At 37.7% G+C, this 18,692-nt stretch overlaps 1 protein-coding gene across 5 annotated transcripts in view; it reads right to left on the bottom strand.

The window, feature by feature from the left end:
• The window catches only part of SLC24A2 (solute carrier family 24 member 2), a 115,495-nt gene that overhangs the window by 46,804 nt on the left and 49,999 nt on the right, over positions 1 to 18,692 (bottom strand). For 4 of the 5 annotated variants that reach the window (XM_032096231.1, XM_032096234.1, XM_032096235.1 and 1 more), the window contains exons 3-4: positions 11,024 to 11,062; positions 9,855 to 9,963 (exon numbers count right to left, since the gene is read on the bottom strand). In XM_032096231.1, the coding sequence (XP_031952122.1) occupies positions 9,855 to 9,963; positions 11,024 to 11,062 (148 nt within the window). The remainder of the gene's footprint in view (positions 1 to 9,854; positions 9,964 to 11,023; positions 11,063 to 18,692) is intronic. The other variant, XM_032096236.1, reaches the window with a different exon arrangement.

Genomic DNA, 18,692 nt, shown 5'->3' with positions numbered 1-18,692 from the left:
CACTGAGCTGTTTCTGTGGAAAATACAAAAAGACCCTTTTTGGATCTAACTAATACAGTAAAAAAATTACATTGAATTTCAGAATTGTATGTTTTTTGCTTATATTACTACGAGTACTGCTTTTTTAACACTCCTAAACAAATCAACAAAATAATATAAATGAAGTTTTTCAGGTACTTGGCTATTGGGCAGTACATTGGGAGTAACTAAATTATTTACTACTGAGTATCTGAGCTCTAATAACACATGTGATCACCTTTCATCTTCTCTTTAAATTGCAAGCCTTCTATTCCTGTTCTCTCTCCTCATGTGTCCTTGCCCTGTTTTTTACTCTAGGTGGTTTTGCCCTGAAAATAATTTTTTTAGAGTAGTCCGCTCTTATGTAATTGGTTTATTGCAATTTTATCTTGGAGTGTGAATAGAAATATAACTAAAAATTTATACAATTATATCAGTAGAGTTCTGGGCAGCTTAAGATAATGATAACATCCAAAAGCTAAATCTACCTATTACTTTGCTCTTAGTGCAACATCGAAAATTAAGAGTGAAAATGCAGTGTTTTCAGTCCTTATCATCTAACAAATCTTCTTGTGGTGACAAAAGGAAATTTGTCAGGGTTTTAACTGTATGGGCTGAAGAGCAGATATTTTTAAGGGGATGATCAATGACATATGCAATGGAGCAGAAAGTAAATTAAATTACTATTGTATGTCAGGCCCAGATTTTGATATTTTTAGGTGATTTTATTTTTCTTAAATTAAAGCATGAAATTGTTTGTTCATGAGAGCTTTGTTTCCTCTTCACTCTTAAGATACCTTTGTGCCATCTGCCATCAAACTCTTGAAGAAGAGCCAAACATCATGTAGAATGTACTAACACCAAAGACAACCAATACAAGAGAATTGACTCAGCCTGGATCAAACACAGTTCCTTTAAAGATGGTATTTACCTTCAAACAATTTTCAAATATTCATGGAAATAGGAATTCCAAGGTGTAGAAGTGAAAACCTCATCATGCTGATGATGTTGGGAGTTCAACCACTGATTCTTGCGAGATCAGGATTTCCTCGAGTGTCTGTTGGGCCAAGCACTGTAGAGTACTGGAAATCTGCAACTCCAATGAATAAATTTCAGCTGTTTTACTTTCCAGCATATCCTAAGAGAATAACAGAAGGACAGCATGCCCTCCTTTCACTAGCCAGTCATAAAATCCAACCAATCTGGAGGATGAAGTCATCTGTCATGTGCAAACTGCACTAAAGGAAATCTCCCATTTTCAGCTTCAATGGAAAGTCCCTCACAGCCACTACTATTCCCTGGCCTGTACAGATCTATAAATTGTTTACATTCTTTGTTGTTCATGTTTTTAACAAAGAAACTTCGAGTTGGGAAGAAACTTATAATGAAGCTAAAGCCATTACGCATGTAAATACATAGTCAGGACAGCTGTACCCTGCGCTGGGATCATGCTTGTGTTTAAATATTCATGTCTTCCTTGCATTCTCTGTAGGGAATCCCAAGAAGAATATGCTATCTGAAGAACAGGGCATCACTGGAAAATATTATGGAGAAGAGAAACAAGAATTCTGCCTGCAGTGAACAGCTTGAATAGGTTATAGTTAAAACAACAAAACACGGCATGCAGAAATAAATTGTTGTGAAAACTGACAACAAAACAACCACAAGGATTAGATTTCAGATTCAAAACTAAATTAAAAAGGCATCAGAAAACGTCTAGTATTTAAATTTTCCAACCACAAAGATCAATACTGATTTTAAAGGGAAACCTATGCTTCAATTTTATGTAACTAGAAATCTCAAGGAACCTAATGCAACAATGAGTTGTGCCTTCTCTCTGAATTTTGGGAACCTCTGAAGATAAGCAGATCTGACACTTACTGCTACACAGCTGGAGAGCATCATAACAAAGAGCTACATTTTCCCATCGAACTGCCCATTCTGAGAGAAATCTGCAAGGCTTTCTTTGCCCACAAAGTTATGTGTAACAAAAACATAGCCAATTTTTAATATCTGTGGGTAGGATAAAAGTTGCAAGCCCACTCACCCTATAGTCATGGAAGTGCAGCCTCTGTTCATCTAGAAAAAGCAAGACCAACATGCCCAAAGTATGACAAGAATGAATTGGTTCCTGTATGTAAGCTAAAATGATCCACTCAGTAAAATAATTCAGACTTCAAAAGTCTGTTTCTTTCATTGTCAACATATATTTATGATTGACATATAAAAAAATCTGCTGAACCAAAACCTCATAATAGAATTCTCTTCACTAGCCCAAGACACTGTTTTTCTCTATGCCAAAATCAGAAATTTTTGTAGACAGCTAAGGTTCCACAGCTGTTACAGTGACACTCATATCTTCTGAGTGTTACATGGAAGTTTGTAAATACAACTGCTATCCATTCTTGGTTTTGATGTCCTAAGTAGTACTGGGGGAAACAGCTCTATAATTTCTCTCTCTCTCTCTCTCTCTCTCTCTTTCTGACAGATATTAAATGAGCTATCTAAAATACTGTCCCTGCCTATTTAAATAGGCCTGCTTTTAGCTGCATATAACCCATATAGGTTTCTACTCTATCTATACTGTTGCTGACTCTGGCAGTGTGGGGTGTTTGATGTCCAAGATACTTTTAATATACTCATCTCATCTACATTGTCATGGAACCTCAGATATCTAAATTAGGAACACAATTTTGGTGGTCTCTACTGTAGTCGAAACATAGAGGAAGGTGAAAGAAGACCTTGCTGGAGAATGATGTGTTTCATTGCCTCACCTATCTCATTTGGCTGTTTGAAACCTCCCCCAGGAAAATGCTTTCTTCTTGCTAATGACTGTGCGGAGAGTCATGCCACTGAAAGCTAGAAAAGTGCCACTGCAGCAAAGGTGACCAACAGCACCCTTAGGGTGCTCCACTACAGAAAGCACTGCCACCAGGTCAAGGACATGATACTGTCCTTCCACCAGAGCTCATGAGACATATCTGGGTGCTGGGACTAGTCCTGGCCTCACCAGTACAGGACAGTTGTAGACATACCAGAACAAGTCCAGCACTGGGCCACAAAGCTCATGAGGGCACTGGAGCATCTCTCATAAGAGGAGAGCCTGAGAGAGCTAGGACTGTTCAGCCTGGAGGAAAGAAGGTTCAGGGACATTTTATCCACGTGTATAAGCACCTGATGGGACAGAAAGAACAAAAGGGAGTAACACTTCCCTCAGAAGTGCCCACTGACAGGGGAAGAGCCAATGCACACAAACTCAAAACCAGAAAATTCCATCCAGACACAAAAAAAAGCACCTGTTGGGATGATGGGCAAACACTGAAATGGGTCTCCCAAAAAGACTGTGGAGTCTCCATTTGTTCATGACTGGAAGCTGTCGTAATCAACCTGCTAGAGTTGATCCTACTTGAGCAGGGGACTGGACTAGCTGGATTCTGTAATGCAAGAAGTCCCTTTCAATCTACATGAAGAAAACCACATCAATTTTGTGAAAGCTAGATCCATGAAGAGAGTATGAGTATCTGCCTGACTTGACACTACAGTTTGAAGGTTAGCCTAATTGTCCTTTTTATTTGTTTCCCATCATCATATCAGACTGAAATACCATGGGAAGGAGTTAAAGAGAAGACACTATACTATAATTAACAGCTACTAGTATGTATGCGAGCCTGGCAGGGAGGCCCCATCCTCTCTGGCAGGAATCCCTTGCAAACATTTCAGTCTTCAGCAGAGAGGAGAGCCAAAATGGTCTAAGCACTGTGCTCAGAGAACTGCTTTTTCTTGATGGGCCAGAAGAGGAACCAAGGACAAGCTGGGTAAGAACAAGGGTGCAAGAAGAAGGACGCTCAGCTTCTTTGCAAGCCTAGGAGAATGCCTAAAGGATGCTCAAGAATGATGACAGGTTTAAAGCAGAGGTAGTTAATAACATACATAATTACTTTTATTAATTTTGTCTAATTTGCATATTTCTTCATGTTAAATAAAATACTTTTGTGCTTATATAGCTCTGAAGATATATTTCTTTCTTCTCTGGTGTGGTGCTAGGAAGTGCACTCAAGTCCTGCAGCACCACAGAATCAAAGAATTGTTAAGGTTGAAAAAGACTTCTGAGATCCACGCTCTGGAGTTGAGGAAAGTGGAAGTGCTCAGGTGACTTCAGCAATGCAGGAGCTGAGCATTGCCCATGAGTTGGTGTAAGCTGAGCTGCCTGGCCTTACTTCTCTGAGGATATAGCAAATAAACAGCTTCAGGCAAACAAGGTTTCCAATGGCACCAATGGCAGTGAGCACAGACATGATGGTGCAGCTCGCCTAGGCCATGGGAAGAGTAAGAACATAAGTTTTTTTGCAAAATGAGACCAAATTTGGGAGCCTGCTGAGTGACGGTGCAGGCAAAGGTTATTGAACCTCTGTCAGCTGTCTTTGGGGTGAGCTGACAGTTTCCATGACATCTAAGAAAAGTACCCAAGTAGCAGCAGCAAATGAAGCGGAACAGTTTGAGGTGAATGGAAAAGTTGGAAAATTCTTAAGACCAGTACCTAGGAACACAACAGCATCTAGCAAGCAATTATAAATAATTCACTACTATGTCAAAAACCCTGAGGAACACATTCTTCTTTATTTTCCTGAGAAGTATGAATGCAGATTTCATTTCTTTTTGTCAGAACAGTGACATTACTGTATTTTTCCATGTTCAGTGAAGGAAGTGACAGAATTGTAAGCTCAGCTTTATGTAACAGAAGGTTACTTTTCTCACCAATAACATGCACCATATTTATATCTTAAAAAAAAGTACAGCATATAAGATAAACAATTCATTTTCTGCAGAAGTACATCCTGTAGTTTTCCATTTTGGAAATAGGACTCGAGATGGGAATAGGAGAAAATTGCCAAAGATACCTACTTCTCACTGGGGACTAGGCCATGACAGAGATTTATATCACACTCATTTTCATGCAGAGGATGGCATTTGCATATGAGTTATAGCCTTGTCACATAGGAGCAAGAAAGTCAGCAACCAGCTAAATCTTCACTTGTGGGAGATGTTTTGCTGGCTTGTGGCACCTTATCAGCAGGCAGAAAAGGGGTGCTATGATAATGAAAAGATCTCATTCTGCCTGTACCCTGATAAAGCTGTGCAAGAAAAACAAAGTAGCCTCAGATTGCACTGGTGCTCTAAATCCTCCCTTCACTGCTGGCATATTCCCTGTTCAACAGAGTACCTGTAGAAGCCTCCAGAGAGAAAACGCTCCCTCCACACTCCTGAAGGAATCATCTTTAGAGCAACCTACAGTTTATAGGGAGAAGGTAGGATTACTATTCATGGCAGACACTTTCATAAAAAATACTTACCATCTTATTCTTGTCCTGCTCCCACTGCACAACAGCAGCCATCTTGTGTCAAAAAATGTAAAGAGATCTTTGTAAAACCTACACTTTCATAACCCAGGAATATCCCTTTCAAAACTAGGACAAAGGTATCTGAGGTACAGGACTCAGAAGGAAACAGCTACACATGATCAATGATTTTCATGATTTATGTTCAAGTTGCTTGGATTTTGGATTGGGGCCTGACCAACACAGCAGGTCAGATGATGCCATCCTAATTCATACCGGTAATGTTATGAACAGACCAGCTGACTACTCAGCTGGATTGCCAGACTAGCACTTAAGCAGAAGCAAATATGGCATAGGATTTCCTGGGGATTAATGACTGGCTGAGAGTTGATGATAGCCTGATGCACAGGCAGTCATTAATCTTAATCCTCAGGAAATGATCTGTATCAAGGTCATTATTTCTGTAGTAAGAAAAAGGCAAACAAAAACCTAGTATCATATAGATATTTATATTTTTAATGAATGATGAGCTTTCAGCTGTAATGTAAAGTTCACATCCCATTAACAAATATCCTACACATTCACCTCATAGAGTGGCTGAACTCTTATCTTCTTAGAAGCTTTATGCTGAGACAAAGATTTGAAGGGGAGAAGCCTTCATTGTCTAGACTGTTAAATCCACAGCATGACTGCACACTTGCCTGAGTGCAAAGCGCCAAATATCCAGCAGCTCCCACTGATCTCAGATATTACTCATCTGTCAGAGGTGGGCTGAACACCTTGCAAGCCTACTGGTTCTGGAGAGTTTGCAAGCTGGCTTTCATAAGCCAAGCACAAGCCATGAAAAACTACATTTGTGTGAAAAGGGAAAAGGAAAGACAGGTTCACAAGTGTGTAATAGTATATTGGGACTGCTCTGTTTAGCTACATCTTGTGGAAAGTAAATCTTACTCTCTCATTTCATGTTACCCTACTTGCAATCAAGTGCATTTTTAAGATGCTTTCAATTGCTGTAGAGGTTGGTTCTGACTTCACAAATGAATTATTCAGAAGTAACTTTGATGCGCTGGTTTTCTATAAATACATTGAATGTTAATGCAGTAACAATGGTGTGTAGGTCAAGCTGATCTTCAATAGTCACACGGCCTGTTTATACACTCTACACTGCTTTTGCTACCATGAGGATGCAGATGGGACTTCTTCTCTGTCAGCCTTGCAAAACCCACACTCCAAATGACAGTGCAGTGTGTCTTCTGATGCCCCCATTTCCCTTGCAATTATTCAAGGGAATGTAACTGTGAAATTTTTTATTGACTTAAAGAGAAAGAAAAGCTGGGTCTCCCAGCTGCAGTGCAAAAATTAAAAATGTAACTTCTAAAGGCAATATTTGATCTAGAAGCTCTCAAGAATCAAGCAGAGCTCCCAGACTTGATCCGTGCTTTTCCAGCCACTGAAAACACAGCACACTTGGCTGTGACAGCTGCAGTGTTGCTGGTGTCTGATTGGGAAGTGATTTGACTCATGGACCCAGCAGTCCAAAAAGACGGGAGGTACTGAGGAAGCCATCCTATCGGAGAAGGCTGAAAGAAGGTGAGTACAGGTGAGTGAGACCCAATATGAGAAAGGCAAAGAAGTAAATGCTAGAGAAACGCAGGAAAAGGAAATGTGAGGAGAAGGAGGTGGAAGATGTCAGGAGTATGCCCAAGTGCAGGAGGTGCCAGAGTTCCTGTGTACATGTTAGCTTTGACAGACACCTTTCAAATTTTTTCCTTTGAGAGTGGCACTTTTAAATGCTTTCATAAACTGTTTCTGCAAATCTAACAAATTCAGCAAATGATGCAATGTTTTTGACCTAATGATCTAAGCCATCATCTGGCAGAAATAATGAGGAAATTTAAGCTGGCTAAAATAAGACTGAAAAATGCTCAGAACATCTTTCTGCTATTCCTTTGAGTCTGATCCACACTTGCATCAAAGGATTTGGAAGAAACCCTTCAGCCTCACAGGTCATGCACCAGGTCCATGGTCATTCATTATATGAGTGCAAGAGAGCTAATTTTCTTTGCTTATACAAAACTCAAAACTGTTGAGGTTTTTTTGTAGAGGAAAGGGTGTGTAAAGTGGAGAGAGCCACATAGGCCAGAGAAGGCAACAGGTAATCCTTTACATCTTTACATCTCCCCAAATGATGGGTTTATAGAGCAAAGGACTGCATTTCTCAGACACTTTTAACAAATTCCTTTCTATTTGTAACAATTAAATGCTATCAGCTTAAAAAATTACTTAGCTAGCATGGCAAAAGTCTCTTAAAATAAAGATAATGCACCAATTTGGTTCTTCAATGTCATTATGAACATGTAGATCAAAACACAAAAACACGGTGAGAATTTGGTAGGTAAAATTCATACAGATCCAAATGGATAAATAATACTGTATATAGTAGGTACCCACATCCATTTTCTCAAGTGCTTTTTAAATGAATGAAAGATTGAAATATAATGACATCCAAATTTATTAACTAGTATTACCTACCTCAACCAGCCACAGTATTTACATCAAACTAAAACATCTTTTCTTTCACAGAAGTTTACAGAACAAGCTGAATACAGAATAATGAATATGGACACTTAAAAGCTTAAAATCTCAGGAAACAACATGAGTGTTCAGTGAAGATATCCAATACTCCTCATGTTTGCCCTCCAAACTGCCTGCAGTGCAAAAGATCTTGAAAGCCAAGTCTGTGTACAAATGAAGTGGTGCCTCAGAAAAGGTTAATAATGTGTGACAGAAACATGGATGCATTTTTTTCAGATTTTTCCTACAGCCATAGGTCTATTTATAAAAAGCTAAAACCAGAGCTCCATGCGCAAAAACAAATTATTGAATGAATTGCACTTTCATGCTCTCATGAACTAAAATTTGAATTCTGTAAAGTCGGCAAAAGCTTGAAATACTGGCTTCATTATATATAACAACGTAAATATCTGCATCTACATAGGCTATTTTCCAGCAGTTTTTTGGCATTTCTTCATGGAAGTTTTGCATTAAAACACAGTGTTTACTGTAAATGTATGTGATTCTTTTTCCCCTTTGCAAATTTTAACTCAGTCTGTTATTTTTAATGAAATGTCCAGATAATGAAATGGCTACTGTCTTGCACTTACTTGAAGGCCACAACATATTTATATTCCCATTTTTTAAAATACTATTACTTCCAGGACAAATATAAGACTTTGCAAAGGTAAAAATCTGTAAACAGTGAAGTATTATGTGCAAAGAAATCCTGAAGAAAATGTTACTGGATTACTTTAAATAATATTTATGCATTGCAAACATCTCTATCGATCCACATTGATCTCAATAATTTTACTGACATAATGAAAACCAGGATTGAGTTACTTGACAAACTTAATTATAATTAATACCTATTTTTCAGAAGCGTAGGGCTTTTATCTCTCCCAACATGAATTTCAGATTTTAAACCCCTGTTGCCCTTCACTGTCATGAAGGGGGAAGCCTCTGGATCACACTACACACTGCAAGCCTACTACAGCAGAAAAGTAGACAGGTCTGAACACTGAACAAGCTATGTATGGGAAACAAGTGAAATAAGCTTGAGCAGTGGAAAAATACCTGAGAGATGATCTTATTCTCAATTTCCACTAGGTTCAAATTGCACTCCAGTCAACAATTCTAGCTTTCTTGTAGTCTTCAATCTGTCATGTATGCTCATGTGAAGTGCTATATATAGCTTTTGGTCACTGAAGTTTGAAAGGTCTGTCAGTGATATTTTAGGTCTCTTTAGTCCTTCCCTATTCCTTCACAAGTGCTGTTTCTCAAGACATCTATTACTGCAGCAAGAGAAGTCCTACAGACACCAAATAACACACGGCCCTGAATTTTTGTTGTTCTTCTACAAGAATATGAGAGTCAGATCACCCCACAGTCACAAAGCCGAATCACACCACACTTGGATAAAGCAAGTGAACCATTTACATACATGTAACACAGAGGTATGTTTGCTGCATTTTTATTAATGTCAGTGTTAAACCACCTGAAGTCAAATCAACAGAATCTCATCCTTTTCTACAGTCCACATGACAAATTATCCACCATTTTGACATTTTTAAAAAATATAATCAAAACCAGGGAGGAAAACAAACAAAAATCTTTATGAAAGTACAGGATGATAGAGTTTTTGTAACTTTTACATTGCTGCTGAAGCCAGAAGAGAGGAGAATCAGTAGTTATAATATGCATCGACCAAATGATCAGTTCTAGTTTCACTGCAATGAACACACTTCCTAAGTTGAAAGTCTTGGTGGGAGTATGTGTATCACTATAAAAGTGAAGAACTCTCTCAGAAAACCCAGACACATTCAGAGAAGACTGATGAAAGCAAGAGAACTGCAAAAAACAGTTTCAAGTGGAGAAAGGAAAAATAAAGATTTTGTTTGCTTTTGCATCAGGAAAGTAAAAAAACCAAATTAATAGGCATACCTTCAGCAAGTGGATCAAGTGTGTGAATCATGAGCTGGAAGATGCTGTTCCTCATTAGACTGTTGTGGAGAGATGCAGAGCTTCCTCCCCGCTGGAGACGTGGCTTGGTCTAGGGTAAAAAATATGGTGAGGAATTTAGGGGTTTTTGTCTTTTGTCTGGAAAGATGTCTGAAACAGTATGAATTAATCTCACATCTCACTGCACAATGAAACATTTTGAACCATCGCCTACAGCAGACTATATTAAACTACAGACAGTATCCACCATTGCCATAAGCATAGACAATTTCTCTGGAGGGCACAGATCATCAGAACAGCCATTAGTCTCCCAGGACTCAAGAAAAAAACAGGGAAAAAAGAATCCTTCTTTCTGAAAACTCACAAAGTGTTAAGAAAATTAAAACCTCATACTAGCATCAGGAAGAATTAATAATTTTGGTTTTTTGTAGAACCTTTTGTTTGAATCCCTGAAGTAAGTTATAATTTTTACTACTTTGGTACACTGTAAACATGCATATGATCAAAACTATGGAGAAAAAGCACAGACAATACTCTCTTTTAATGGCAGTCATCAGAGTGGAACATGCTCCTCGCTTTGGTTCAATCCATTAAAGTCTCATGGCAAAAAGACATTGAGTGTGGTAAGGCAGTACAGACATCTACAGCAATGGATCTAGTGCACAAGCACCTTTTGCACACTTTTAATGAAATATAAAACATACTCTGAGGTTCTGTTCCCCATGCAATTGTCTAGTACAATAATCGATGCATTGTATATATCTCATAGTATCTCATAGAGTAAGACTGTTTTGTGGCTGTTTGTTTGTTTCAATAAAAAGGATAGTGAGAGCCAACAGACTACTGACTAGTAAGACCCTGAAATCCAATTAGAGGGAAAAAACCAACACTGAAGAAAATAATACTTGGCTATAATACACGGATTAACCTTTGGTGTCAGACACATACAAAATGAGAAATTATTGAAACCAATAAAGAAAATCAGTTCACTGCTTTATCTTTGGAAAAAAATTATTTAAACTCTATTACGGTATAGGAGGAGAAAGAAATCCCAGCAATTTAGAAGAATGTTGATGCATGCCAAACCAAAGCAAGGCTTGCCTCACCACCCTCCTGAGAAACAAATGCTCAGATGTGTAATTGCTGCCTACCGTCAACATTTGGTCATCCTTGTCTCCAGCATTAGGTGACTGCATGAATGGGAAAAAGAACAAAAAGAAGTGTCAGATGGAGCACACAGGGAATGGAAAGGCAGTAGAACATCACACGTCTGATCCTATGAATTCTGTTGTGATAGATTTTTGAACCACTCAAAGCATCCTACCGATCAAGTAAATCAGAGTAAATTCACAGTGCAGTGTGCAAGCGTCTTTTGCTCTTGTCAGTTTCTTGGACAGGAACTGTTGTCATTTCAGGGCCTGGCACAGCAGCTGGGCTGCAGATCACAATGTTCACTTCATGCAAATTACCCAGGGAGGCAAACTCCCTGTACATCAACCAGTTTGAGAGAATGAGGATAGAAGACTAAAGGCAACAAGAAACTCAGGATTGACCAACTGTTCCACAAAAAGCCTAAAAAGGAGTAACATTGGTATTTTGCAGGAAGAGACTAGGCAAGGAAATGAAAAACCACGTTTCAGTTTAACCACTCCCTGCAAATTACAATTTAGCCCAAACTGGCAGCTCTGATTAAGGGCAAGCAGCATGGCACACACCACCCTGTCATGAAGGAAAATGAGACTCGGAATGGGTCTTAAACTATTTTCTCCATCTCAAGGGCTCTTCCTTAGTGATATCTTATACACAGAAAACAAATTACATTACAACTGTTCCATGGATCAATCTCTCCATTCAGTGAAACCCATTTTTGGACACACATCAACAGTAATTTTTTGGACATGCCTTTTGGGTTAATTAACCTTGAAGGTTAAGTGGAAGGCAACCAGCTATGACCAAATACTGATGACAGAGCAAATCCTTTATGTTCCGTAAAAAATACAAGAATAACCAGAACTAAACTCCTTGTCAAAAATGTACTGCTACAGTTGTGAATTTTGACTCAAAGTAAAGATAATCACACAACAAAAACATCTTTGTTCTGATAAAGGAACTACCTGTCACCTCTAAAATAAATCTGCCCTTGTGTGAGAAAACAATAGAAAAAAAAGTTCTATGCTCTATCAGGGAAAACTACCACAGAAAGAACCTTTAAAGGAGTAAAAAGAAAAGGAAACAAAAAGAAAATACAAAATCTGTGTTCTAAAATGTCATTTAAAAAGTAGATGCATCTTAGAAAATGCTGGTCTGAAGTGTATGCATATATGGTTATATATTATAAATATTCATATGTCTTTCAGATACAAATCAGCAAATCCAAAATTTATGTATTAGTATTTCAAGGGACCTTCATGGAAAAAAAAATCCATCTCACAGCAAAATTTTCAGGAAAGAAAAAAGGACAAGCTGGGAAAAGCTTTTATTGTCTCAGGAAAAAGCAGTTTAGGATAGTTGAGTCCTAAGGATCAGCGGCTATAGTTACAGAAGTAAAGTCTGTGGTACTCGGATGAACGTGCAGACCTGGAACTTTAATGAAAGTTTAAAAAAAAAATCACTATTTGGAACTTTGATTTTCTGAAGATAGGAAATCTATTTTTTATTTTTAATATTGAAAGATATGAGAACATATAATTGACGAAACTGAGTAAATTGTACTTTCTACCTGACAAAGGTCTGAAGACTATCACCTTTCAAAATTTCATGTTGAAGGAGACACTTCTCATTTATTTGAAAGGGAATGGGATGAAGCTGAATGAATGTATAAAAACAACTAGTTGATAATTTGTACCATATAATTTAACTAGTACAAGATCTTGTACTAGTTAAATTATATGCTATAATTACATAAATAATAAAGAGAAAGAATAATGAAACACATTTTCCATATATATTAAGGAAACAAAAGTGAGAAATAATTCAATTATTTGCCAATACAAACTGGGGTATACACCATGAAATAGATTTTTTAAATCATTTTTTCCACACATGATTAGCCATGTAATTGTTTCTGAGTTTGACTTGCCAGTCTAGTTATTTTATAGCAGAAACATTCAGGACAATTTCAAAAACAGGAATGTAAACAATTGTTTGACATTTTGGTGATATTAAATACTTATAATTCCTGGATTATAACCTGGAGTAACAATAAAACCAGTTTAAAATAGTGTTTTAAACTACGGCAGTGGAAAATTCAGTTGTGTTGCTGTTTACGGTATTTGATGGCATTTTGTCCACACCAGGATGGAAAATTAAACTATTTTCCTATTGTTCACGGCGAGTTTTGCATTTTCATGGTCTTTGCTATTTAATTTTGGTATCATACACTGCATGGGAAAGTATCTTAAAGTATCATTTTCCCTTGCAGGAACATTTAGTATGTAGGCATTTTATGCAGTCTTTTAATTTGGGACAACACTTAAAACTGGTGCATTTTGTGGTGTTTTTTGCAGTGGGAGCAAATACTTCATTTGTGGACACACTTAACAACGATTTTTTTAAAGAAAATACACGTTTTCTGTAAAGACAGGTTTGTTTTTACATCGTGGCAACTGTTGCATGTTAGTTCCCTCAGGATCAGAAAGAGATGAAGGTTCCATGTCTTATACAGTACATATATTTCTGAAGGCTTTACTAGTAAAAATTACCTTTTGCAATTTTATGCTATAATTTCTTTAAAACCATGAATTTATTATGATTCTGCAAAGTGATAAAAACACATTCTAGCATACCTTCTTATTCAAAAGTATTTGGGGCACAATCCATTATAATGTTTTTATCAGAATTATAAAATGATTAATCATTAGACAGATCCCTAATTTTTTTTAGAGAATTCAATGGGGTATTTGTTGGCTCCCCTGTACCACACGGCAAGCAATAAGAATTTGTTCATCCTCCTGCCATTATCGATGATCATGTATTCAAGCTTGCTTCAGATGAGCTAAAAAGTCTTAAAACATTTTATTTCAGGAAGAATACATAAAAAATGCCTACTTGCTATGGAGAAATGGTCTCTGGTATCCTTTTCACACATCTCTTTTCCTCAATGCCCTAAGTCCATCAGTGATTGGACGGGACAACTACTTTGCCTTGTTTGAGAACATACATTGTTGAAAAACAGGGTTCTGAGTAATTCATGCAAGAGGTGACAGCTCACTAAGTAACTGGTGAGTCTCCCAATGCTTTCCTTTGACATAAAGGCCATCATGACAGCCAAAGGAGGAGCAGAATCTATAAAAACCTCTAGGTATTTGACACAGAATATCCCTGTTGGGGGGATGCCTAGTAACAAAACTGTCTGCAGCTTGAGCAGCTGTTGCTCTAGTTGAAGTTTCCGTGTTAAAGGTTCAATAGCCAGAAACAGTGAACTGGACTGCCCATTCTCTTCTCCTAACATGAGAAAAGCAGAGTGTCGAACAAGAGCAGGTAAAAACGTAATGGGATTTCAACACCCTTTCTGCAGTGTGGGTTCACATCTCTTTTCTGCTTGATAAATATTTTCCAAATATAGTAAGGAAAAGCTGTTAAAAATCAATCAATCAATCAATCAATCAATCAGCTTTTATGGGAATAATGGCATTTCATGATGTTTGTTGGTGGGCAGTGTGGTGCTGAAAGCAATATGGTGTCTCCAATTATTGTATTATATGAGCCCAGACAGGAATTTGCATAATTGTCTCAAGATGCTTTCTAGTGCAGGACTTCTGCTTCTCCCTCTTATGCCTGTTTTAAAAAGTGGCATCTGGACACTACAACTTTACAGCTGGCAGTTGAGTCATCACTTGTCAGTCCTCAGACAAATTACAGATGGTAAGTTTTCTTGGAGCATTTTTTTAGGATTCTCTAATCTTCCACTTAAGGTCTGTAGGGTTTTTTGTTAGACTGAACTGCAGAAAAATGAGATAGATTTCAAAGGCAGCCACTGAAGTCAATCCAGTTAACCTAAGACAGTTCCGTTAATTTCTAAAAACCAGTATCCTAAGGAGGGCTAGCAATGCCCTTGGAATAGAACTGTTCTGCATTTGTTTGAAATTATATGGTAAGTCAGGTTAAGACTTAACTAAAATCCAAGCAACAAGTTCAGCTAGGCAGATTTCAGAAATAGGCCTAATGAGCTTAGTAAAGAAACCAAAAAACGAAAGTATTATTTTATCTTGTTCTCTTAATAGATACATCTTTGAATTTTACCGAATTAGAATCCTTTAGAGCTCCTTTCTGTGAATATTCCAAAACAAGCCAAACTTTTGCCTACTTGATGGTTGAAAAGATCAAATCCTAGTGGTCTCAATATACTTAAACTAAAATTCTAGTATCCATGGAAATAAAAAGTTGACCATCACCACCTGCAGAACCTGTGTCAGGTGCTGCAGTGGGGCCAGTACCACTTTATAACTGAAGGAAATGTACCTCACCACCCCACTCTCTAGATTATTTCTGTAGAAAGGCTGTAAGTAAGGGAATACTTCTGTATTTAAGCTATATTAAACTGATGGTACGGATTTCAACTTCTATATTACTGCTTAGATGTCAGTATCTGAATCCAGACTGTGAACTAACACTGCGTAACACCTTGGATCTTATTTAAAACGGAGGAAGAAAAAGCTTTAGTAAGCACACTTTAGAAAAATACACTAAAGTTCTCTTTCACTTTGCCTTCTTTCTTCTTTTCCCCTTTCTCTTTCTTAAAAGTAAAATAAAACAGGGAGTTTTACCTAACGAAGCAGATTTCTGTATTGCTGAAGAAAGTAAATATGATTCAAAACAACCACATCCAAAATGAAATTGAGGTTGTAAAATTGCTTTACTCATCAAAATGAAGAATTTATTAAATTAGAGGTTGAACATTCAAAGACATTAAGCTGGACCACCAAAATGGAATATCTGGCTCCATTTATAACTGCTTGTTTACAGGCACCTAGTGTGAAAGCTGTAGCTCTGGAAAAAGCAAAATGGCTTTGTTAATTCAGATCAGTTGTCTCTTTTATGCCAGTCTATTCATACAATTACCCAATGTGCATACACATAGTGAATCCTCATAAATGTTCAGAAGAGATGCATCCTAGCTGATTTGAGCAGTGACAAATAGATAGTGTAAGCCATCAGCTGCTAAATCACATGCTAAAGATAGGTCAACTTATTTAATTCCAGATATCTGTGCATCCCACTGTATGAAATAAGGCTCTTCTAGTCAGCCTGTATAACCAGCTATATGGTATTTAGTTATTCAACATGTGTAAGGAAGAGTCTGCCCCATGTCTCTTACCTTCTCTGAACTTGCTTAAAGTCAGGTATCTTTGGCTTAGGGTGGCAATGTAATAGCTCAAGCTTAAAGACTTCAGGAGTTTTTAATCACCTTAGTGTCAAAAGTAATTATGCAGTTTTAAGTTGTCCCTCTAATCCTCATTTCAAGACTTACCAATGAAGTCACCTCTTGCTATTTTTTGAGTCATATAATTTAGCACCATAGCTCTGTATGTCTATGTAACTTTCAGGAGGGCAAAAGAATACTTAAAAAAATATATATAAAAATAAAAAATTGAAACCTAGATACTTAGTAGTTGTAAGATATACATGCACAAAACAGGCGTTCACAAGTGACAGTTTAAGTACTTCACTAAGGATTTATGTGGCTAACTTTAAAATACGTGGATTTAAGGTCTTTTATATGCTGCTACTTCATCAACGTTACATGAGAAAGCATTAGTAAGTGTTCCAAGTATAAGTTCTTGAAACTTAAGAAATTTTGGAAGTAAAATACCCACAAAACAAGAAGCAAATTGTAAGGAGGGGACTAGGAAGGCTTTAATCTGAACTGCAACTACACCATAGAGACTGCTGACAGGAGACGCTTGCTCTTCATTTCTTACAACTCAATCAAACATGAGTGACTTAGCAAGAAGCCGGCAAAAAAAGTATTTCCTGGTACATCTGCTTGCCTAAATACACAAAGGATCTGCTACAGATTATGGAGGTTTCAGAGTTTGCCTTAGAAGAGGTCACCATAATTCCCAGAGGGGAAGACGTTTCACAAATCTCAACTGCAGCTGTTGCTATGCTGATTTGCAGCACCTGAATAAATTTCACTGCAGTCAGTTGGCTGTATACTGCAGAGGATTCATCACAAGGGCAAAAAGGCTGCAGTTTCACTGCCTTCCCACCTCCAGCACCCTGGAGATCCTGAAGGACAGCTCCAGTTGCAGAGAAGAAATGAGCCTTCACAGCCCATAGGGTGGAAATGCTGAATCAGCACATCCTCAGCTGCCCCCGTCATCTCCCTGTTCCACCAAGATCTGTTCACTTCTCTCATCTTATTTCATGGCTGCCTTTCCCCTCCAGGTGACTTCTTTGTTACTCTGCTGACTTTATTGCCAGCTGGTAGGAAGGCCTGATCTAGCTCTCAGGATAGACACTGCCAGAAGAATATAAACAAATACGTGAGGGGCATATAAAATAATGAATGATACTGAGAAAGCTAGCTGAGTATTGCTTAAAGACGATGTCTCCCCCAGTCAGAATAGAATGTAGAACACTGATCAAAGGGAAAGCCTTGACTATCCCGTGGGACTACCTTTTCCATGAAACAGTAGTAACATTTAAAACGGTCTCACTCACATACTAAAAAAAAAAAAAAAAAAAAAGCGAGTGGGGCTAAAGGAAAGCATCACCAATACAGTAGTATGAGGTACAAATGTTTCAAATAATGTTTCAAAACATAAAATTGTCATCCCTGGGAGCATGCTGGCTGCTATGGGCTGCAGTACCACAGGTATCAGTTTCACACCAGTGTAAAAGGCAAAATCTAGCAGTCACCTTCTGTTCCTCCACTTCCTCATTTGTAAACTAGGAGTAGAGACACTGTTTGTAAAGAACTTTGTTTTTATGAAGAGGGCTGCTTTCTTCAGGGGCAAGTTACTGGGTATGACTGCCCTCTCTTTAGCAATTCACTGTGCTCTTTTGGGTTTCGCATCTCCTACTGAGCACAACATAGAGGCACATTTCACAAAGCAAATCTTGAGACCAGCATCTCCAATAGCTATAGGTAAAGGATCAAAATGTACCTCTTACAATGTTTTGTTAGCTAACAAACATCTAAGACTTTTAAAATTTTTGGACTATTTATGTCTGTAACAAGTCTGAACCTATGGGTTTACAAAATTTTATGAGAATTCATGTAATCAAAGCACACAGAACACTTGTGCTTTTTACATCCCATAGGATGTTAGACTGATTCTTCAACATTGTAAGAAGAAAACAAATTAAAATATGATGGTTTAATTTTTTTGTTCACCCACTAACTGGATTACATGTTCTCAGTTTTACAATGTGAAACTAGAAATCATGTCCAAGACAAAGTACTATTTAAAGAAAATATCTTAATTTTGCCTATTTGACCCAACAGTATTTCAGGCTCACTGTTCTTCTAACTGACATTGAATACCATCTGCCTCTATACTCATCCTTCAGATAACCCTTTTCAGTTTTTCCATCGGTGCCTCTTAGGTCCTTCCTATAAAATGAAACATGGAAATGCCATCTAAGGGTCTGTCTTATACCTGGTGCAGGGGTAAGAAATGGTAGGGAGACAATCTTTTATGAACAAATAGAGAAGAAATTTTACAGCAGAACCTGCAGATAAGAAACCAGCACTGTACCGTGAGTGTGCCTGAATGGAGCTGTGGACAGAAAAGCAAGTCAGATTTCCAAATTTCATCTACAACCATAAAATAAAATAGTTTTTTTCAAATTAGGAGGAGAAAAAGAGGATGA

The sequence above is a fragment of the Corvus moneduloides genome, chromosome Z, assembly GCF_009650955.1.
Source record: "Corvus moneduloides isolate bCorMon1 chromosome Z, bCorMon1.pri, whole genome shotgun sequence".
NCBI lineage: Eukaryota > Metazoa > Chordata > Aves > Passeriformes > Corvidae > Corvus > Corvus moneduloides.
This window is presented reverse-complemented; position numbering and strand designations above follow the sequence as displayed.